General features: G+C 38.5%; 1 protein-coding gene across 12 annotated transcripts in view; it reads right to left on the minus strand.

Moving 5' to 3' along the window:
* The window catches only part of LOC126866090 (protein sprint), a 159,371-nt gene that overhangs the window by 46,179 nt on the left and 89,764 nt on the right, over window positions 1-23,428 (minus strand). For 2 of the 12 annotated variants that reach the window (XM_050619215.1, XM_050619210.1), the window contains exons 1-2: window positions 20,478-20,971; window positions 9,467-9,715 (exon numbers count right to left, since the gene is read on the minus strand). The exons of 6 other annotated variants lie outside the window; for them this stretch is intronic. In XM_050619215.1, the coding sequence (XP_050475172.1) occupies window positions 9,467-9,591 (125 nt within the window). In that variant the 5' untranslated portion in view covers window positions 9,592-9,715; window positions 20,478-20,971. Of the gene's footprint in view, window positions 1-9,466; window positions 9,730-20,477; window positions 20,972-23,428 lie in introns of those variants that run through there. 4 more of the 12 variants (XM_050619212.1, XM_050619213.1, XM_050619216.1 and 1 more) reach the window with 4 other exon arrangements.

A 23,428-nucleotide genomic window follows, 5' to 3' on the forward strand; every position in this document is an offset into this window, starting at 1 on the left:
GTATGTAGATGTTTGTATATCGTAAAAATATAGAATTTTCAAACCTTTCATTTTCGCATCATACAGCAGGTTGAGAATGTTTTGCATTGTGTCGCTTTCAAAGCATATCGTACATACGATGACCAGAAACTGAGGTGGAAGAACATCGAAATAAGTGGCGAGTAGGCTACTCCGAATTAAGCTTGCACAGACAACCTATTCTACTTAAACTTTAGCGATCTCTACTCTCAAAAATTCGCAAGATTCGATGTGAAACCTGATAGCTAGAATCTTATACCTTCTCAAACGTTCGTAAAACCTACTGATAACCTTCTGCTATACTAAATTCCCTCTGATATCGCGTTAATAATAATTTGATGATACACACGAGCGTCTGACGCTTGTTAAGCGGTCAGCTAACCGTCAACACATAGGTAGATCAGGAAGAAGAACAGGAAACTGAGAAGAAAGAGAGAGAGATGGAAGGGAAGAACGAAAAAGGTGAGTCGAAGGAAGGCACAGTGCGACTGCCGTACACTGGCCTATCCAATTTCTCGTGGAAACCGAAGCCGAAGAAGGCTCTTGGATTACACGAGTGGGAGCAGCAAAGTGATCTTGAGTTACTCTATGTAACACGCGACACTTTACTCGCTAAGTGTACCTCCACGCTCTGTTTCGGCTGTCTCACCGACGTCACCCGTTATATTGTCCTCTTTGGGACCGGAAAGTCGTAGGGTTCAAGGCGTTCCTCCTCGATATCTTCTACTGTTGATAGTACAAGGGGAATTCTTTATTTAGGACGTCTGATAAATAGATATAAATAGAGAAATTGTAATGGAAAATATTTTGAAACATCGTTATTAGCTGTAGAGTAATTGTAACAACATGGAGTATCGATCAAGTACATTTAGGTTATTCGATAATGATGCGTAAATAGATAAATTGTTCTCGAGAATATTTAGAAATATTATTACTATTTTCCTTTGCCAAATTTTCAATCGTAATATGTTGTTCATATTAGGTTGTTCGTTTTGTAAGGAAATAATAGACGCACGATGCTTGTTCTTTTATATTAGTTTATTGAATTATGCACAAACATAATATTAGAGATAGAACAAAATGGATTATACCTAATTCAATAAAATAATATAAAACAGAGATTGTTGTTCATCTATTATCACCTTATGAAACGAAAGAAACTTTTCTTTACCTAACCTAATATTATAATTAATATCACGTTGATTTAATTAATATTACACAGCGTGACATCGATGGGACTCGTGTGGTTATTACATTCATATATCTGGTCTTCTTCGCATAAAAATGAGTGTGGGATATAATTAAATAGAGAATGCAAGTAGTTAAATTCAAAAGTATAAAAATTTATGGACGACGTTCGGTATAGCGTTGCTATAGTTAAGAAGAATATTTGTGAAAGAGTATCTTTACGAAGGTGTTTTGTTTGTTGAGTAAATTTTTGTTGCACTCATTTATACCGTATTACTGTCTCATTTTTCGCTCTATCTTCGTTATTTCCCCGAGCCATCCAAAAAAAAGATTCTTCTCGAGGGTGAAAAATATCATTAGAGCTCGTCTTTTTCCCGTCGTCCCGGTGACTGCACGTTAACGGGGATTAAGGGGATAGAAGCTTAATCTTTTTCAAAATTCATGATTCCTACCGTGGGATGCGCCTGTCAGCTCTAATCTTGGTCGTCCGAGAAAGGTCGTCTCTATCCGACTGAATGCTTGAAATTTTTATTCCCTCGACAAATTTATCTCATTTCTTATATCGAAATTTAGATCGCCGCAACAGTTGATTCCAGCGAAATTTACTCGACGAAGAAGAAGAAAAAAAGAAGAGGGGAAAGGAAAGAAGGGCTACAAAAATCTTCAACTTTAACAATAGTTCCAAAGAACAGAGGAGAGGAGACAAAGACAGACAAAAGAGAGAGAGCAAGAGAGAGAGAGAGAGAAAACAAAAAGGAAAAAATTCGAATTACAAGGGAAATCGAAACCGTGTATCTCTCAGTGCGTATATTCGACAGATCGTTTGTCAAACCGAAACAGGCTGATGGAAACAGCGATTCGACGAAGGATACGTTCCATTCTGGAAATTGGTCGGCTGAAACGAGCTGGCCAAATATAGTAATTAGAGGGTACATAATTGCGGGAGTTCGGAATGGTCGGTGATCAAAGGCGAACCGTTTGCCCTTTTCCGTTCATTCGACGTCGCACCGCGCATATTGGGCTTCTGTGCAAAACATTCCACCAAGAATCCACACGAGGGTCTGCGGAAATTTACGCTACGCCCTCCGTTTCCTGTCTGCCATCGTATCTTTAGTCTGTACGAGGACAAATTCTTGATCAGAGAAAAAACGACAAAAAATTCCCCGCTTTCGTCCCTTTTCTTTTCTTATTTATCCGCTGCTTGTGTACGATCCATGAAATAATGATATTCAACAACTGACTACGACGACTTATGTGTCTTGAAAATGAATATACATCCAGTGATGTATCACAGTGTCATTTACTGACATTCTTCGCTAAATCCGAAGGGTAGTTGGACACTGAAAAAGTATCTTTTTAGTCCTTTTCGTTTCATGGAGATGTCCAGGAGATTAGCTGCGACTCCGTTGGGATGATTGGCATCTTTTGCCAAATCGAGAGATTTCTTCCATTAATCGTGGTAATGTCGGTTTCCTCGTTGATTTGGCGTCTCGAAACATACCAATTTGCACTCTCGATGGCTCTTTTAGCTTCTTGTTTTGCCATCTTTCTATAATTTTTAAATTACGATCAAGCTTGTTGAATGGTTAACTATATTGGGTTGATTTTATCCGAGAAAGATAACTGAGACTTTCTATGAGTCAACATTCTTATCAATTATTTCTGCGCATTGCAATTATTATTATTATTATTATTATTATTCATCGCAAAATAAGTATGAAATCGATATTCATACTTAAAATTCCTTATGCAAACTCATCAGTTTCATCCAAAATCTCTCGACCATCGTCCAAACTCACAAACTCCAGCATCGTAGCCCTCGATTACTCAAATTCCCCCAAAAGAGCGCACCATCGTCACTTCTACCTTAAAACTGTAATCGTTTTACCCAATAAAAATCACTTCTAATCACTGTTACCCTCATCCAGACTAAGATATCTGTCCGTGTGCCGACACGTTCCACGGATACAACGCCAAAGGCGCAACAAACAACCGGTCTTAATCGAGCCTCCGGTCATCCCAGTCGTTTCTTTGTTCACCGTAAGGTCGGGATTCCATCGAAATTAAGCGATTGAACCGACTGCTCGGCCTGCAAACGTCGCTTTGTACTTGATCCGTTATCAAAGGCAACCATTATGGCCAGTCCTCCTAGTTGGATTCATGGAAGACCGTGGATTCAAAGGAACTCTGGTTGCAGCCGATATTCATCGCGAAAACGGAGATACTATGTGCCTTGTCTCTTGGCAGAGGACTGCGAGAGAAACGGATGCTCGTGGAAACGGATGTCGTTCCTTTGGAGAATGGAGAGCGTGGGGCGAGTAGATGTGATTGTCCTTCCGGCTAGGAAGATGTTCTTGTTGATTGAGAAATCGGGGACGGAAGCGTGTTTGTTTCGTGATGATTTCAGGGGGCTTTTACGAGTTTATGGCGAGATCGTAAGATTGTGTAAATTCACGTATTCTTTCTAGATACAGATAGAAACATTTTTTATGAATCGAAGAAATTTCTAGTAGGTTTTTATGAATTACATAGAAGTTTCGTGGATTTTTGTGGACTTTTCGCGAAGGACAAAATTCGATAGACTTTATATTAGATTAGGTAGAATTAAGGGTAAATTTTGACGAATAAAATTGTATTTGAATTTTGTATTAGATTAGATAGGATTAAGGGTAAGTTTTGACGAATAAAATTATATTTGAAATATCGCGCAAAATTTCTCTTTTACGTCTATGGTACAGGTTTGCGATGATTTCATACTATATCGTAGATACGTTGTGGGAAGTTATATCGAGTACAAACATAACGAGACAACGCGATATATATCCATCCATATCGGGACGAGCAAATCATGCGATCTCTCATCTGTAACCAGTTTCCAGTGATAATCCCATTTCCAGCAGATAATTATTATCCCTCGTCGAATGACTTAACAACTCGTTTCCCGTAGCAAACGAGTTTACATGGTCTAATGGTAGCCAGGTTCCTCGATTAACTTAATCAAATCGATCGGTTTTCATCGCTGAAAAATCTTACGCAGCGCCACTTTATACTCGACCATCTTACACAGAAACTTCCTCGGTAACATTTTTGCAAAATAATGGTTTCTGTCGCACAAATCACAAAGTACAAAGTAAAATCAAACAATCTAAAATTCAATAATGATAATTTCTAATCGTCTCACAGTTATCTAATTATTACGATCGTACATAATCCTCGGATACCATTTAAAGATCGACGTTTCTTAAAGAAATACCACTGGCAGGTCATTTAAGTGGAAACTTCTCCGAGTGACGTTTCTAAGACTGCAGGTCTCGCGATTGTTTCTCGAGCTTTTCCCATGTCACGATTTCCCAGCGATCAGCGATGGGAAAACGAAAGGGAAAGCGCAGGCGATATCGTCAACGTTGAATTAAACGATCCTTCCGCTCTCGTGCCTCGTAACTTTAGACTGAAAGTGCTGTATCGTGTTTCGCGTGGTTTCTTCGATTTACCCGCCCGATGAGATCGAACTTTCCGTCCCGAAACGCTTGTTAGAAATCCCGCTGGTTCTCTGCCCGCTACAGGAAGTAGCCAAAAATTCGATCGATAACGGTAGACACATAAATTTCTCGTTACGACGTCTTAGAATCGTGTAAAGTATACATTTTGTTTAGAATTCGAACGATACGGCATTTTAAAAAATATTTTAAAACATTTGTCCAAGCCGGTTTAGACGAAATTGTTTGTTTTACTCATTTTTGTAGCGTATCTTGCAAATAATAAAATGGATACTTTAAAGTTACAAGATGATGGAAAATGATTTTTAAAACGAACCTATAATTAATTCGCTCTAAATGTATAAAAAATCTTTGATATAAAAATTTCCTTATTCTTCGTATCCTCGTTCCGCATAATACAAACCTAATTCGTCTTTATATTATTCGAAGCCTAGCCCTCGACCTGCACCTAATTTTTCATACGAAATATCTGAAAAATCGCCAACGACCCTGCATTAACCCCAAGTTCCTGTCGTTTTCGCAGCTCCTTCCTACTAAAACGCGTGCACGTGCGCCTGCATTCACCAGTTCACACGTCCTGCACCTCGAGGACCGCATTAGGACGAGTGCACGTCGTTTCGACCCCCTTCGATTCGATAGGGTTGCGAGTGGTGTTAATGCAACCCCTCGATCAACCGACCATTGTTTATTGTTAACGTGTACCGTGCGAGATTGTGTCGGAAACGACGAATCGTTGATGCGCGTGTGTCCCACGAGTCCATTGAATTTCGACGATTGTCCGCTTTGGTATTCTAATCGATTGGGGTCATCGAGGATGTTTCTATTATTTTTTACGACGCCGCGACGTGGGAAAAGAGGTAGCAATGAACGTTTATCGTAGATAAAATAAATTTCGTCGATTAAGCGTCGTATACGTACTGGCAAAATATTGAGTGCGAATTAAAAATGCACACTCGCGATTATTTATTATGAAAGACTTTCATTTATAGTTGGAAATGACACGGGAATAATCGATTTGCCAATTCTTAGCAGTTAAAATTCTTTTTGCCAATTCTTATCTTACTTGGCAGTTAAAAGAGGCTATTTTTTATATGATGTAGATAGAAAAAGTGACCTGTCATGTGCAAAGGTATATTTTTTTTTTTTCAAAAACGAGTGTTGAACTCAAGAATTTTTGCATAAAACCCACCAGGAATAATTACGATTCGATCGCATATTATTACAAAATAATATTCTTCTCCTACGCGGCTATTCTATCCGACTATCCTACAGTCAGCCCTTTGCCCAAAACTATTAAAAAGATTACAAATTAATCTCGAGCAATATAAAAGCTGAAGAAATAATTTGTTCGCATACATTACATGGTAAATGGTATAAAATGCACGAAGCGGTGTTATGTTCGGACAAGATTCGAAGACCCACTTTTAAATGGCACGGTTCGAGGCTAAATTTCAACTTGTCCATTTAAATTTCCCGCAAGATTTAAAAGTCACTTCGCAATGGATGACTGTCTCTCGTGATACGCAACATAGGAGACAAGTTTCGTTCGAGTGGCTCGATTAATTAACGCAACGTCGTTGACGATCGGCCGGTCCTCAAAGAGGCTCCGATTTTTTCCAAGCGGAAAGACGCGTAAAACGCGGGAAAAACGGTAACGAGGCCGCGTTCGCGCATCAAAGACGCCTCGAATGGCTCAAAAGGTCTCGCTTAAATTCCACTTACGGTCCTCCTCGCTTTTTCGTGCACAGGGCTTTACCGTCCAAGCTCTTTGATGCAAACGCGTTTACTCGCGTTCGCGCTCTTCCGCTCGGGTCACAGGATAAGCTTCCGGTATTCCTTTGGCGTAAACAGCCTCCTCCAAAGGATCATTGCTGCCTTTGCCTGGTTAATTTCGGATTCGTTCATTCCGTTCTACGAATAATTGGTAATTGAATTGAAAATTTTAAGAGGTTTAAATTATTTGTTCATCCGTTTGGCATCCTTTGGACTATTTTGTACAAAGATTGATGACAAAGAGATAAGCGGTTTTATCAAGACGGATGAATTGTCTCAATAGCTTCGCGCGATGGAAAAATCGTTGGGATAGCAAGTTCGAAGGTTCTTTATTGCTCGAGATTAATTTGTAATCTTCTTAATAGTTTTAGGCAAAGGGTCAACCGTAGGATAGTTGGATAGAATGGTCGCTTAGGAGAAGAAAATTTTCATCAAAAGTCGAGAATATGATGAGACTGAGACGCATATAATATTTAGATTCTACATTTACTTTTTGCAAAGATAATTCTTATCTGTTTAAGCTTATACATGAAAAGAGACAAGAGACTTCCATACTGAGTAAATAGCTCGATCTACGGCGTAAATTCTACGCGTTTCAGTTAAAAATTAATCTCACAATTAACGGAGCAACGAGCAACAATATCGCCAAACTGTGTAGAGGAACGATGAACGTCGACCTCGTCGCTGTGTAATTTCCGTGCGACGCTCGCAGTTTCGCATGTATATCATGGTATGATTCATTGAGCAACGATGGGACTCTGAACGCTTCTGTGTGCACTTCCGACCAAGCGCAATGTTACCCGGAAATTCTACTGGTTTTAGTCACCTCCCGGCCATATCGTTTCTCGTCTCCGAATCTCCTGCAAGCTCTGTATCGTTTGGCCGAACTTATAAATTTTCCAGTTACGATATTCGATGTTTAATACCTACGTTTATAACATGTATGGAAACTCGATAATGTTCATCAACGATATATCTAGTTTCATTAATTTTTTAATTTATATTATTTAAAGAACGTAATAAAATCTGTCCTTTCTACGTCAGTATTAAGTACCACACAGATTAAACATCAATTTGGGGAAGAAATTAAACTTGGAAACAGCGGTTCCAACCTGTTTTAAAGTATCTCCGATTTCTCAATTTTTCAAAAAAGAAAGACCAAAAATAAGTATCGATATTCGATAATAATTCGTTAAAACGTGAAATCTTTCTTTTTTCCTCGTATCGAGATACGCGAAGCTGGCGAGCTGGAATTTTATTTTAACGGCGTCAACGAGGAACACCCGGTAATTGGAATCCATGGGAGGAACCCCATTATAACCGGGTCAGGATCCTCCCATAGAGTGGCCTGCAGCCGAAAAAAGGAAATAAATGAATCTCTATTCGCAAAGACCCCAAGCGGATTACGGGTAAGAGGCTTACATAAGAATAAACCGAAGGGTTTCTCGCGGCTCGGCCACTTTTGCTATCATATTTCATATTAACCGCTGATTAAAATCGATTTTTCCGCGGTGACATGCGAGACACGAGCCGTTTCGTCGACCTCCGTAATGATTCACGACCGATCGATTTTTCACAAGGCGAAAAATATTTTATTTTTAATCTCGATTCACGAAGCATTGGAGAAAATTTGAAAATCTATCGACATGCTGAAACATTTCTGAGTATTTCCTATTTTAGTTTCCTTTAAAACGTTATTTAAGGATAGCTTTATTTCCGGAGGAAACGCGAGCGACGATTGCGACTGTTTATTCGTACAGCTTTTTTCATTGCGACTTTTTAAATTCGATCGCTGCGGTTTCAGGACCTCGATCATTTTTGTCGTGACTTTTTGAAGTGGTATAGTTCGATATAATAGAATCGACGAATTGCAAACGCGAATAATTGAATTTTTAAATTGCGGTTGCTTGTCTGTCGAAATATCTCCTATTTTCTTTTTTCTTTTTTACTGCCAATTTCCAAAATTGAATCGTTGTAGACCGTAATATAGTTTCGAGTCGACAATTCACAAACTTCATTATACGAGATGATTCAATTTTACGGCAATCTAAATTTTCGCGATATTCAAATTTCATAATATAGAATTTTTATGTAAAATTGAAAATACGGATTCTATGAAGATTGTCTATATTTGATTTTTAGAAGAACGTTGACGCGAATCGCTGTTTATGGAAATTGAAAAAAAAGAAAAGAAGAAGGAAAAAATACGCGAACGACTCGCGTCGCAGCATCACTCGAAAATTTCCATTTCCGCGTTCACCATCGGGTTCATGGTGGTCGGTGGCGGCGGGATCAATAAACGCAGGTGCCGGCAATGGCAACTGCAACAAGCACGATCCGAGTGCAATGGCCATCGATTAATAATTAACACACGGTTTCGTGGCTATAATATAACATAACAGTCGGTTTTTCTTAACGGTAAATACTTTCTTTCGAACAATTTCATTTCCAACGAAACCATCTTTTAATCGTTTAAAACAGATTATTCGACAGAAACCTATCGACGAAATAGATTCCATAGATATTTCTTTTCAACTAATGTTTCGTACATTAATTCTTTGTAAAAACAAATATCACGTCTTCAAATATTTTATAAACGATCTCATTTATAACTTTCATAAACGATCTAATAGTTTTAATATCGTAAAATTATTAAATATTATTATATCATTAATAGCAAATAACAAGAGTATAAAATATCAGGAAATGTTTTCCCATACGATTAATACACGTCAAAAGGATGATAAATTACACGATAACGAGCAATTCTAATGACAAAAGTACGAAAATACTACTATTTTAAAAGGAATCAACTAAAGGGAATCGTTCTACCATACTGAAAGATGCTTTTCATAAATCATGCAAACGAACGTTAAAATATTCATTGCCTTTCGTCTTCGATTAACCTATAAATACACTTAAAAGGTTTCCTCTGCGTGACTGGAGCTACGTTTTCAACAGGGACATCGATTTTTCATGCGAAAAGTTACCTTTTGACGCCGATCTCCGCGTAACGGCCCCTTGTGGCCCGAGTGGCCACGCTTCTTCCGCTTCCGGGGTTCGTGTACAGCGTCAGTATGTCGCTGTTAATGTTGTTCAGAATCGGTGGTAGCATTATTGCGATCCTGTTTGCCGACGATCCTTCCGCGAGTTCCACGTATACCAACGCATCTCACAGATACGAGATTTCTCTCGCTTCTCTTTGGTTCACACACTCCTTTTTCGTCCTCGTCGAATTTCTGGGAAGAACGATTTGGTTGTGGTCGAGCCTTCATTTTAGTATATCAAAGGAGGAAGTTCGATTTTGAGTGACCGTTGTACTTCTTGGAAAGTTCTTGGTCTTTAAGATAGTTTCGATCGTCGTTCGTTCTTTTGCTTTTTTGACGAATTCTTTTTTTTTTTTTTTTTTTTTGATAAAACATCGAGTTTGAATCTCGAGGAATTCAATCACGTTAATTATTTATTTTAGAAACGACCGATTGTAATTTATCGCAGAACTTTTCGTCTATTAAGGAATTTTAATTCGTCGAAAGATTCTTTATCTGTGCTTTTTCTCATTAAAGAATTCTTTACTTGACAAGCGCGAAAAGATTTTTTTCTTCTTTTTTATCGGGAACTTCTTAGTCATTGTACGAACTTTTTCGGATAAAACGATCGATTTGCTTCACGGGAAATTGAACTTTTCTCGCTACTTACTCTCCTCAGTAGCAATTACAATTTATAGAATTCTTTGTGCTCTTATAAAAGTATGCGTTGTTTCCTGATTTGAAGTTTTCTAATTAACTTTGGACGATTTTAATGGCGACACAAAGTTACGTAAGCGTGATTTAAATCGGTGTAAGTGAACCTTCTATTCTATTCTATTCTATTCTACTTTTCTATAGACTACTTCTAGTGCACTTTGACCAAAGTACTATGTCTACTTCTACTTCAAAGTTCTGGTGTTCTAAACGAGCCTCGATTCAAACAGTTTCTTACGATAAACACGATAATGGTGGTGGCTAAAGAACGTACGATGAACAGGTGGCTTTGACGAATTTGACTGAAATGCAAATATGTCAATCCTTATGCCGTAATATTTTTTTTTCTTTCATAAAAACGCATTTAAATTAAAACTCGATGTTTAGTGAATTTTTAGCTCCAATAAAACGGCGAATCGTCTGTGGCACGCGATCGAGGCGCCAGAGAATTATCGCCACGTCATAAACGACTTAACGCAGTGATTATTTATTGTCGACGATTCCGAGGAAAAGTATGTGTCTGTTGGCGATAGAAATTACCCGTGAAATATCGCTACAAAGCTGGTCGAGTAATTAATTGGCGAAGATAAAGTATTTTCGGGAGAAATTGCCTAGATCGCTCGTTCTTACCCCTAGTTGTAATTGTTATGGAAACTATGGGGGAAATGATCGAAGGGGTCCGAGTGAATTGAAATAAAACGAATCAAACGTTTGATCTACGATCGATGTTTCGTTCGTTTGTAAGAAAAATTGTCACCGGTTATAATTATTCGTTCTGGTTTGAAAATTCAGAACCGACGATTGTTATAAATGGAATAAAATATTTCTTGGAAAATTGAAATAAACTTTTTATAGTATTCTACAACGTAAGACGCGATAACAAATTTCTGATAAAATAATTAAAAATAGAAAACTCGACGGACGATTGCCGCAGGAAGCCCAATTACACGAATATGCTCAAAGCCAAAGGCAATCTCTGCGTCGTGTCAGCCGAAACGCCATCACAAAAGATCCAGAATAAAGAAGAATATTTTCCGTGCTCTGGAAATATAACAGGGCTATGAAACGTTCCTATGATCAAAGTTCTGAGAACGGATAGACATAAAAGGAACCTGGACCAGCATGTTTGAGACACGCAGTGTTATTACGATACCGATCGGAAAAAAATTGCCGGCAAAAAGAGGAGAGAAAGGGGAAAGGGAGAAAGAGGTGCACACACGCGATTTGAGAAACGCCCTCGATATTGGACCAACGAAAAATGGCCAGATGTGATGAGAAAGCAAGAGAGGAAAATGCCAACTGCTGGAGGTCATCGATCGTCGTAGTATTCGCCTGCAGATTTCTCATTCGTTATCAGACTTTTTTCTACATTCCTTTTACGCTTTATTCGTTATTAGAAGGGCCACGAAGAAGATACGACAGCACACGAGAATTATATTTCCTAATAAACGGTCTCCACGAGGGATCACGTTCGTGGGTATTCGATGATTCTTCCGACGGAGGAAAAAAAAAGAAAGGGACGAGGAGGGTCTGTCATAATGACGTGCAGTTTGAACAGTGACGCCATGCTGAATGTACTGCTCGAAATAAGTGGAGGACCTCGTCCCTCGACCAGTGAATTGAATTAGCGACGAAGAAGATTGAACAACTTCCGTCGGTTTTTATTCGAACGAGGTCCCGTTTCAAGGATTCCTTAAAATCTGTCATCTTTTATTCCTAATTCTACGTTCTGTTAGCCTCGTTAATTCATTTTTCTCATGTCATTCTCATAGTCCAGTCCTATAGCTTCCTTACATTATTTATTATTTCTCGGTCTGTTACTTTTCCATTCTTTGCTCTGTCTTCGTCGTCGCCAGAGAAGGTTCTGTCTCAAAGATTCCCTGAAATCCCTAACTTTTGCGTATAGTTTCATCTTACCATCCAACTTTCCTATAACGAGATATTCAGCTCTTTGGCTCGAGACGAATAGACGTTTAATAATTAAAAATTAGTCATCGCGTGGAACGCGATCATGCGATAAATAAATGTGGCCGGATCAGGGGAATTGCTTTAGCCTTTTAACAGGTGCGGTTTCGGTGAAATCGGTAACAACGTGTCAGCTCTATGGTTTAATTGCGATCGATCGCGTGAATTGCTGGACTGACCACGCATGTCCTGGTATTAATATTAAATACGACAGTCGGCAGATCGCGGAAATGAACGTGAAACTGCGGATTTAGGGGTGGAAAGTCCATGCGCATGTAAACTGTCGACAAACACTGAACAGGGACACAAAGGGTATTTTGCAGCCGAATTCCGTGGTGGTTCGTTTCGCAGCTAATTCTCGCTCCAAGGCCGCTATTGCGAGGCTGATTTGCATAGCATAGTTTGCTGGCTATTTCGACGATTTGCCTGCAATATATCGAAACATATATCGCAAGATACTAATATGTTAAAGAGAACCGCACAGTATTTCCTCGATTCTTTCGTATAAATTTGGCAGAATAATATTGCAAGCAAATAATAGAAATTTTATAAACGATTTATGAGATAATACAAATTCTTGCGTTGAAAAAAAATCAGCGAAGGTATTCTTTAACAGAATATCGAGAATAAAAATGATTATACTGTTAAAGAATCTGAGAATCGATACCAATCACCGATCAGGAGTGGAACGCGTCCAAAATATAATAAAAATAATAAATAAAAAATATATATTGCACCATTATAAGTAGAAGCTCTACAGATAACATCGAACGTAATATTAATCGATAAAGTGAAACTAAAGAAAATTGCAATTGTCATTATCGCTGCAAGGCTTAGTAACGATTTTATCTAACAATTCCCTATCAAATTAATCAGACGCGTAATCTCCGAGATACTTCATTGAGCCAATTCGAAGCGAACGCGAAGAATTTTAAGATACATCCGCAGTGAAACATCAACACGAACATCGCCAACGAGAGTAATGAAACAAAAAGAAGGGAATAAGAGAAACGAATAAAGAGGAGAGTAACTCGTTCCACTAACGAGTCATCAATAAAGTAGACGCGTTTCGTATCAGCAACGAAGACAAATCGTTTCGTATCTCACGACGTTCATTCAACCTACGAAATCTCGAGATTCACTCGAACGATCGACGTCATTTCGTTGGTTTCGAAATAAAACGACGATTGAGAAATCGTCTGCGCTTGAATTGCGATCGCGTGAATAGTCGAGCGTGATCCAAATTCGAACATCTAGACGGGCTGCAGACGAAACTGCATGAAAAGTGACTGACCGTACCGTGGTTCTGATTTACAGGCGGATTTATTTTGGGAAAATCTCTATCGTGTTTGATATCCTGAATGGGAGTTTGCGTGGGATAGAAGTAGATCTGGGTTGCAGAATTATTTATAGAAATTTGCATAACTAGAGTGCTCGTGGTCAGTCTGCGATGAAATTTGTGAAATTTAGGCGAAAAGCGCGCAATTTCTATGCGGTCGAAGAAAATCGTAGGCAGGTTATATCTGAATTTTTCAAGAAATTTCGAGAACCTGAAAGAAATTCGTCAGATTCACTCGTCTCGCGTTTCTTCTTTTGGTACGTACCTCGCAGGCAATTAAAATTGTTAAAAATGAAACTGGTTTGGCGAGAGAAGAGTTTACGATTGGATTTATAGAAGCCTTTGAATTTTTAACTTGTAATTCCTGGTACAAAGTTTCATCGTATCGTAGAATGATATTGGTCTGTTATATGCAATCACGATGAAAATAAAATTAATATATCAAATTGCTTGTAATTTCGTTGGAAAAATAAAGTCAGGTTCGTTCGTGTACAGTGACATATTAAAGAAGGAAAACTCGATTTGTCCGAAGAAAGTAATTCGAAGAACCTCCGATAAGCTGTCTCCTCTCCCTCGCTTCTTTCCTTTCTCTTTCACATCTCGATGAGACTCCGTGGAACAGAGTTTCCCGTCACGTTCCTGATCTGTCTTGATCGCAGAGCGATCTCCTTGGCCGAAAGTTAATTTGCAACCGCGTCTTTCTCCGTGACGCTTTATCGTTCAGAGTCCCAATAAAAAGCGACGTGAAAATATAACGCGATTTGTATGAAAATTAGAAAATGGAAAAAGAAATATACATAGGAGAATATAAAATAAACAGCGGAAATTTAGAATCATTAATTGTCATATTTCTCATTTGATAAATATTAATTTTTATACATTTTTCGTTCGCTTCGCTTATCGAAACAATCTTATTCAAATAATAAGCTTCGTCGAATTTTAGTTTTTCCTTGAAAAACGCTGTTCGATCGGTCGGAAAAATGTTTTTCTTCCTTAAGAGGAATTAAAGGTGTTAAAGCTGGATTTAATTAAAAGCTACGAAAGTAGAGTGGCTTGAAACGTAGTCGTAATTGATTTTGTTAAAAGAATGGCATGTTTAAACAAACCGACCATTTTTAGATATCCACAAAAATGAACTTTGCAAGTAGGCTACTCATTAGCATAGGAATGCCATAATCTTCCAAGTTGAGTAACGCGATATTATTAGGAAATCATTGAAATTTTATTTTGAAGCACAGTTTCGACGGGAAACGGTTCTAGTCTCGGCGAATAACGCGCTTCTGTTTAATCTCGATGATCGTTTCTCTCGATTCGATCGAACATTTTTGCGCTGAAATCTTTTTCAATTGTATTTTTCCATTCTTTATCGAGTAGAACGTGACAAATCAGTGGAAACGACCGTGTGACTAGTGTGACTATACGCTATACTACACACCTTTCGTTAGAACTGATTCATTCGTCGCGCCGTGTCGATTCGATGGAAAGCCAAAGACACGCGAAACTCGCCTAAGGCTACTTTTAAGTTTGTCGACGCAGACTGCGTGGAAGCAAAATTTCGAAGGAAAAGTACGGGCAATATTTTTGCTAATGCTGCGACTCGTTGCAGAAATATGCAAAAGTCATAACACGAATATTGGAAGAGGAAAGAAGATGCAAAAGATAGATAATTTTATCTCACATAACTTATTTCTTTTATTTTAGGATAATTTTGTTTTAGGACTCTTTTTATTTCGCAATTGACAAATATTGTACATACGAAAATTTCCACGTAACAGAGTGGGATTTTATTATAAAATTTGATTCGGATGTAATTTGGTTTGATAACGCAAAACTATTCGCATGAACAGGCGGATCTACAATGACTTCGTTCTTTGTGATGACTACACGTAGGTGTAAAAGTAACGTAACATTATCACATACTTAAGTGGTAGGGAAAATAAATTTCTATTTAGGTTTCATTTTTTTCTGTTTAATTATGGTTATAAAAATATGAGGTTGCATAAACATCCGCAGTTTAATTATTAATTTTAGAAATTCGCGATATTGTTAATGTATCATTGAGATACTATTTTTAAAAGAAACAAAATTAAACGTCTCAAACCTTAAAGCTATGATAGTTCAATTCATTGAACTTGCGCATTGATTAATGAATTTTCCAGAAATTCGACTGCGCGTATCGCGTACTATCACACGACGCGACGTTTTAAAGGATTCGGAACGCAAACGTTCCTCGGTTGATATTTCGCAGAAATTTTATGAACGCCGTTTCACGATTTCACGTATTTTTGATAAACTTTTTATCGGCACTCACCTTCTCAGTCTATTCAACAGTTTTTTTAGCATAATTCATCACAACCTCGAGGATCTAGTAATACGAGCAGCGATTCAATCGTCGGCGAGAAATTCGCCAGAAAGAACTTTGTCCATCTTCGATTGAAAATTCGGCTATAACGTTATGCAACGTAACGTAAAATGTAATTTCGCACTAATTATTCACAAATTGTTGTCTCTGCAGTAAGATAACTCTTTTACTTAAACAAACATGTTTTCCTCTATTTTATTTCAAACTAATGCTCCTCGATAATCGATAAACCGATAACTTTACGTATAAAAAAAGGCACACTCAGAGAGCAATATTAAAAAGAAGAGGACTCTGCCTACTTTTGTTATTATCTTGCACGGGATGAAACAACGATGTACGCACTTGCACCAGAACAAAACAATTCCCATTTCATCCTTTCCACGAATACCGCAAACCACGATTCCTTCGAACGTAACATCAATTATACCTTCACGGAAAAGATTACTGCACAAATTACGTTCGTCCAGCGACACGTCCCGCGACAAACTGAATCACGCTCGAGCGAATCACTATCGCGAGAATAGTCGCAAACAAAGTGTTTATCGCGCGAAAAACCGGGAATAATCGCGTTTATTGAGCACCAAGAACGTCCAATCAACCAGTCACGAGCATTGATCCCGGAGGCTGGCATGGAACTGCGACCGCACCACCCACGACGACGTCCAACAGCCTCGACTCGTCGTTATCGAAACTGATAAGTGACACGAGCGACGTCATCCAGCGAAACGTTGGTCCTTAATTTATATATATATATATATATTTATATAAAAATCAATTTCACCCCCAAAGGGGTAAAGGAAGGGGTAAAGGATAAGAGAGAAAAAAGGGCGAAGCTAAGAAATTAGAATATGTTAAGTAAAACGATAAAGGACAGACTTTAAAAAGGAGAGAGAACGAAGATGATCCACTAGGAACAGGAAAAGAATCTTTCTAAAGTTTCTCAAACGTGTAAATTTTCTGCAGTCGTTGCCAAATTTAACGCGTGCAAACTAACCTCGTACGATGTTGCGTGTCATCGCTTGATACGTAGATGCAGCAACGAAGAAAATGTTTATTCTCGATGCAAGTACACGTATGCTGTTTCGTGTAGTTACACAATTCTCGCTAGAGAAGTTTTCACTTCTGTTAATAAGCACGAACGCGTCTAAATGCATTCTGTTAACAATTCTTTGTCCTTAGGGCTCTTTTAAGAACAATTCGAAAATCCAACAACGAACAAAGATGTTACTATGTCTAAGAAATTGGGAATTTTCCAGTCAACTTGGTAGTTTCTTTTTACAGGACAAAGAGGTAATTTTTAAGGGTTGAAGAGGTATTTTCTGCAAGTTTCTATTGGAGAGTGGTTGCAGAATTATTCCGGGGTGAGATGCAGGAGAATGGAGCAGACAGAGATCCCTTATCGGTCGTGATGTATAGCACAGAGATTGGGCGGGTGCTGGAGAAGATTTCTTTCGAAATCAATGGAGTTCCTAGCTGAACCGTGTGGATTGTAAAGTACCTCCTTCAGTGGCTTTTTTATTTTTATGCGCGATAGTATCATTGAGTTACACAGTCATGAATATAAGATTTGTTACGTGCGGTAGATTTATGAGTAATTGTTTCGTATTGTTCCCAAGTTGAGGAGTTTTGTTCTATTTCGGGTAATTTTATTGTCTAGAGAGACAATGCTGGAGGATACTCGAGGATGAGTCTTTTGTTTCCCTTTAAAAACAGTATTGCTCAGCTTATGGATGGTGATAAAGTAGAGCACATACTAGATCAAAGCGTTTCTTCTGTTAATTTCATTACATTATTTTATTCAATGACATATTGTTATTTCTTCATATTGTTCGTTCAATGCGTTGTCCTTTTACCGTAGGCAAAATATATGAACTTTTAATACGTGTAATATTTGTAACAACCATATACAGTCTATGCGTTGACAGCCGTTTTATGGATGTTCAGAAGAAGGTGAAATTCAGAGTTTGAACACAGAAGAAGGATCTTCGTCTAAAGCAGAATAGATAGAGCGAATAGAAGGTATGACACGTTAAAAATGTTTTCATCGTATTTAACAAAATGCATATATGTATCAACCTTTCACAGGTGGAAACAATTTATACAAGCAAAATTCTATTTAGATATATGAACTTGTACGAACAGATAAAACTACAAGCAAAGACGTCTATTCAAACAAAGTAAGTAGCTCCAGTTTCTGTCTCTTCTAGCCTTAATCCAATTCTGATTCTCCGGACAAACCTAATCCTTCCCCTACGAAGATTACAAACGGAAGCAAAATCAACAGAAACCAACAGAAGATACATTCGATAGAGTCCAATTTCTGTCGCATTGGGTCCCACTTTAATCAACGTCCAGCGTCCAGAACCTCATTGGGCGAATGTCGAACATACGACGAGATATCCACGCATCGTTCGATCAAACAGCACGAGTTACCTTTGCACGGGCATCCTCCTTTCACGACGAGGCGTTCGATAAGACGACCATGGCACACGGTTAACAAGCAGTCCGTTATCAGCGACGGCTGCAACCGGCTGACGGTGTCACCAGCCGGAAGATTATCGTGCACAAAGCCTGACAACGGAATCAGATAACTCTGACTGACACGATTCTCAACGAACGTATTGTAAGGTATTTTGTTTCGAGAGAATTCTATTATAATTCTGTATCGATATGTTAAAGCATTAGAGAACGGTATCGTTAAACTTGTAAAAGGAATAAATAATTTTATAATATAGAGAATAATACAGCTAGTCTTCTAGTTTTCTAGTTTCCTAGAAGAAGTTTGTATTAATAAGCTCTACAGTAAAAAATTGTTAAAGGAACGGGTGTATGTATATGTTTTTTTGTAATAAATAATTTTATAATATAGAGAATAATACAGCTAGTCTTCTAGTTTTCTAGTTTCCTAGAAGAAGTTTGTATTAATAAGCTCTACAGTAAAAAATTGTTAAAGAAACGGGTGTATGTATATGTTTTTTTGTGATAAAGCTGTCATTGGAGGTGTAAACAGAATAGAAAGATATCTTGGAAAAATAGAACGATATATTATATTTAGAAAAGCCGAATCACTGAGAAATAGCGAATGCTATGAAAATAACTTGTATAAAAATAATTTACTTCTTTTCGTATTAGATCTGTCACTGACTTGTTACATTCGCGCGAAGAATAAAATATTCTCAAAAACGAAGAAAACAGTTCGATTAACAAATTTAAAATATCGCTAGAAAATATTTCGACATATATATTCCGTTTAAAAAAATTTGCATCGCTAAATTAATCAATACACTCTATATAAGATATTTATAAATAACTTGATGAAAATTGCAGGGAGAACAACGAATTCTCAAAGATTGTATTAATGTTCCGTATAAAATTATAGCAGTGAGAATAGGTATCCTTTTAACTGTTCAGTCGATTAATTAAAACTTGATTTATATAAAACGTTCATGTTATCATTAGCCACTATTTTTCTAAAGTGGCAAGTATATAGAAAACATAAGAAAAGGAAGGGTTTCACTGATTCACTCGACGAGATAAGCAACGATGTGACACGGAAACCACGCTAGACTTATCAATACACAACAAGAAATTCTGAACAGAGACACGGGGCTACGAAACGTTCTTCGTATTATTACGCAGGAGCTTCGTTGACATAAATTGGTGATATGACGCGCAGCCTTTTCCTACGGCGTCACCAAGATACGATTAATCTTTTTTATACAAAATGCTTGTAAAAAAAGACTCTCTAAATTTATAAAGAAAATAAACAATTCTGAAACGTGCGGTTTAATATATCTTCGATGATATCCTTCGTAAGGTGCTTGTAAAAAATCTCATCTATCTTGTAAAAAAAGTTTGATATATCCTGTAAAACATTCCACATAAGATACTCGTAAAAAAAAAGCCTCGTGAAATTCGTAGAGCGAATAAGAAAGTAAAGCTTTTTATGGGCTTCAATAAGATATAAGCTTTTAAAAGCATAGTTGATCGCACCCTCTGTAACATTTCACAGAATATAGTTGTACAGAATCCTATGAAATATGTAAAAAGGATAAAAAATTCCTCAGGGTTCGATCCCTTCTCTACGATATTCTGTATTAAATATTTATCAAATTTGTAAAGACGATAAAAAGTTGTCAAAGGTAGAGTTTGACATACTCTTTACAACACACCTACATTATCGGATATGTAAATAGATTAAAAAGATTATCGTATCATCTGAAACACTTCAACAAGTCCGACATCCATATTTCACTCGTTGAAACCTGCCAGTAGACGTAAGCTTGCAGTATTTCCATGGAACACTGCATTTCTTTTATCTCTAACTTTCTCTATCCATATGTTCCACAGATTTACCATACGCAAGACAAATTATGGCAGACTGTGGACATTCCGCACACGCGATCCTCCGTTTTGTTACTGGCAACACTTTTCCCTGTGGACATGGTTTGCATTCGCGGAAGACTTCCAAATAGAAAATCCCAACGATCACGATACGAATCAGGAAAACAACGATTAAAAATACAACTCCTTTCGTGTTCCTACATAATCACGATAAGACGACGTTCACGTTGACACTTTTCAGTCATCCTTACCAAGAACTCTGCCTGAGTACCCGATCACTCTTATCGACGACTACGCGACGTTGTCGCGAGACCATTGCCTCCTCCCGAATCTTGAATCACGCGACTGTGAAGTCACCGACGATCAACCTCTTTTTTTTTCTCAATTTCCCTCTACCTCTCCCGTCGATTCGGTTTTTCCTGCTCTGGAACTTGTCTTCGATCGATAACACCGGCGCGATAGACTTTTCTCGACTTTCACTTCCGGTGTCCACCACGTGTCCCACCACAACAGATTCGATTTTAAAAATACACTACAGAACGAGACACACTCGACAAACGCTTCTTTAGGAAGAAGGGAGAGGAGCAGTAGAGAAAGAAGAAAAAAAAAAGAAGGAAGGAGCACACGAGGGGACGCACAATCAACGGCGAGAGGCGCCGTGACGCCAGTCGGCGACGCACTGGCACCTGGCGTCCCGACAAGACGCACAAACGCGTACAGAAACGCAACTGTCCGCTAGTAGACACGAGACCGGTCTACTACCTACTAGCCGGTTACGAGAGACACGGTGGTGGGGTTAACGGTTAGGGGAGCTGCGCATGCGCATTAACGGATTCTGCTAGTTCATTCTAACCTTGCCATCGGCATCGATGCCTCCACCGGACCTGGTGGTAGGATGGTGGCAACCGAAAAATCGAGACGCGACCGCCGGAGAAAGTAATCATCCGGTTGGTTTTTTTTCGCCTTTTATGGGTCGTTGTGGGCCAGTCTTTGGATACGGAGAAAAAAGATTCGGGGAGGATGGAAGGGTGGTAATGGTAGACTTCGTAAAGGAAGAAAGGTTTTGAAGAAGCGCAGGATAATTAGATAAATTGGAAATGATTATTGGAATGATCGTTGTATTTTACAGATAGAAGATTCTGTTTTGTATATGGTTAGGGTTCAGAAGCTGTGTCAAGAACGGGTTCTTCGCTACAGCGAAGTGAAAGTAATTAGAAAAATTGAAAATAGGTGATGGGCTTCAAAGATAGAAGATTCTGTTTTACGTGCGAGAAGCCACAGAGAGATGGTAATGTCAGCCGTATAGCGACAACTATACTTGATCAGAAATTGGGAAAATTTAGAAATTTTGTTGGTAAAATTCATTTACGTCCGTCAATTTTGCTAAACAAGCGAAAAATGTTAAAAGTATCAAGTTGCCCTCGCTCGATGACCAGTAACTGAAAAGTTTCTGGTTAAGGAATGAGCCGGTTAATAAGTTCGTGACAATTAACCGGTGGATAGTTGAATTCGCTCGGTTTAATCGTTGCACCGTTTAGAGGAAACGTGGTCGTCGTGTGAGGTTAGGAATAGGAAACCGGTCCATCCTCCGCAAGTACAACCACCGAGCGTGATCGGCTGTTACGATCCATCGTAGCCTTAGATCTGTCCGCTCGTGCCGAGGTGTGGCTCAAGAAAACCATCGGTGGCTGCGGTATCGGCTTATGTAACAGGTTTTACGTGGCCGTGGCGTTTGACGACTGCTGTAAAGTGCGAGCTTCGTGCCACGGATCCTTCCTTTTTCAATCACACCTGAATGCACGTGGTTAGCGTCGCGGTACATGTAGTTGCGGTTTCGCCAGAACGGATCTGGTAATGATAGATAATGGCCAGAGAAAGGACAACCATTGTCTACTGGCTTCTGTTCTGCCGCGTCTTGCCGCGGATTGACGATGTTGCTGGATTATAGCGTATTTTCACCTTTCCTAGCAATTTTTGCGACTGCTAGAGACAATTTTGTCCGAGATATTTCTGATGGTTGCGACAGTTTGAAGATTCTAAGGAAAGATTCGTACGTAACAACGATATATACAAGTAATTTTTATGAGTTTTGTCTTTTTAGAGAAATTGCTGATTACATGGAGCTAGGACTCGTAACTAGATTTGTACTTTGATTATGTTTACATTCCAAAAAGGTCTAGACCTATGTATAACTAGTAATTAGAATAAAAAAATTCATACAAATTGCTTGATTTTATTGTTACTACACGAAAATCGCTGGTTAAATCGAAGATCACGGAAGGATACAAAACTTTCGGTAAAATTTTCAGAAAAATGTCATTCGCGAAGATCAGACGGAAATGTTTCTCGATGGTAATTTGTCACGCCGGAAGCATTAAAAAATCGCTGCGATACGTTATTTATTAGGTAGCAGTCGGTCGACACCGGCTGATTATCTCGTGGTACAGCCACCATTTCCTCTTTAATGGCTACGTACAGTTTTCCATGATTTACGACACGAAGAACTTCCGTGGAAGGAAGCTGTTCCAGCATGGGAATCGCAATTGGACCGTGGTTCGAGGCAATCGTTGCCTCGCATATCGTCTGCAGAGGAAATCGGACGCTGCGCTATATAATACTCGTGAAACTGACGTGGACGACTGCGTTTCTAGCTGCGCTTCACTCGTTTCTGCTCTTGAACGTGTAAAGCGCAATTGAAAAAGAGCCACCGAGTGAAAGTGGAAATGATTTGAAGATGCATCGATCAGAATGTACACGAGAGATTGGATACTCGATTAAATATATTTTCGCTTCATTCATTCGATTAATTTACTGCCTGTTTTCAATTTACTCCGGTCGATCGTTTAAATTGAAATTCCAGCATTATATAAATATTTTTTTTCCAAACATTTAATATTCTGTCTTCTCTACAGATTTTTATGAAATGTAAAGGTGGAAAATTGCATGGAATATACGTAGTGTAGAAGTACAGTGGTCGTTACAATATTTAGTAGATGAAACAACTTTCTATCTAGACTCCATCTTTTTATCAGAAAAATATGAATTTGTACTGTTAGACGTAATCCTGTTTTCCAACATTACGATGTGCTTCCATATCGGCTATCTTCTAAACTGCCTTTTGTTCGCCGCTATACTGTTACTCCGTACGATGATTATTTGTAAACGTAAACTGGTCATAATACAGACAATACAAGCTGCTCTT

The sequence above is a fragment of the Bombus huntii genome, chromosome 5, assembly GCF_024542735.1.
Source record: "Bombus huntii isolate Logan2020A chromosome 5, iyBomHunt1.1, whole genome shotgun sequence".
Classification (NCBI taxonomy): domain Eukaryota; kingdom Metazoa; phylum Arthropoda; class Insecta; order Hymenoptera; family Apidae; genus Bombus; species Bombus huntii.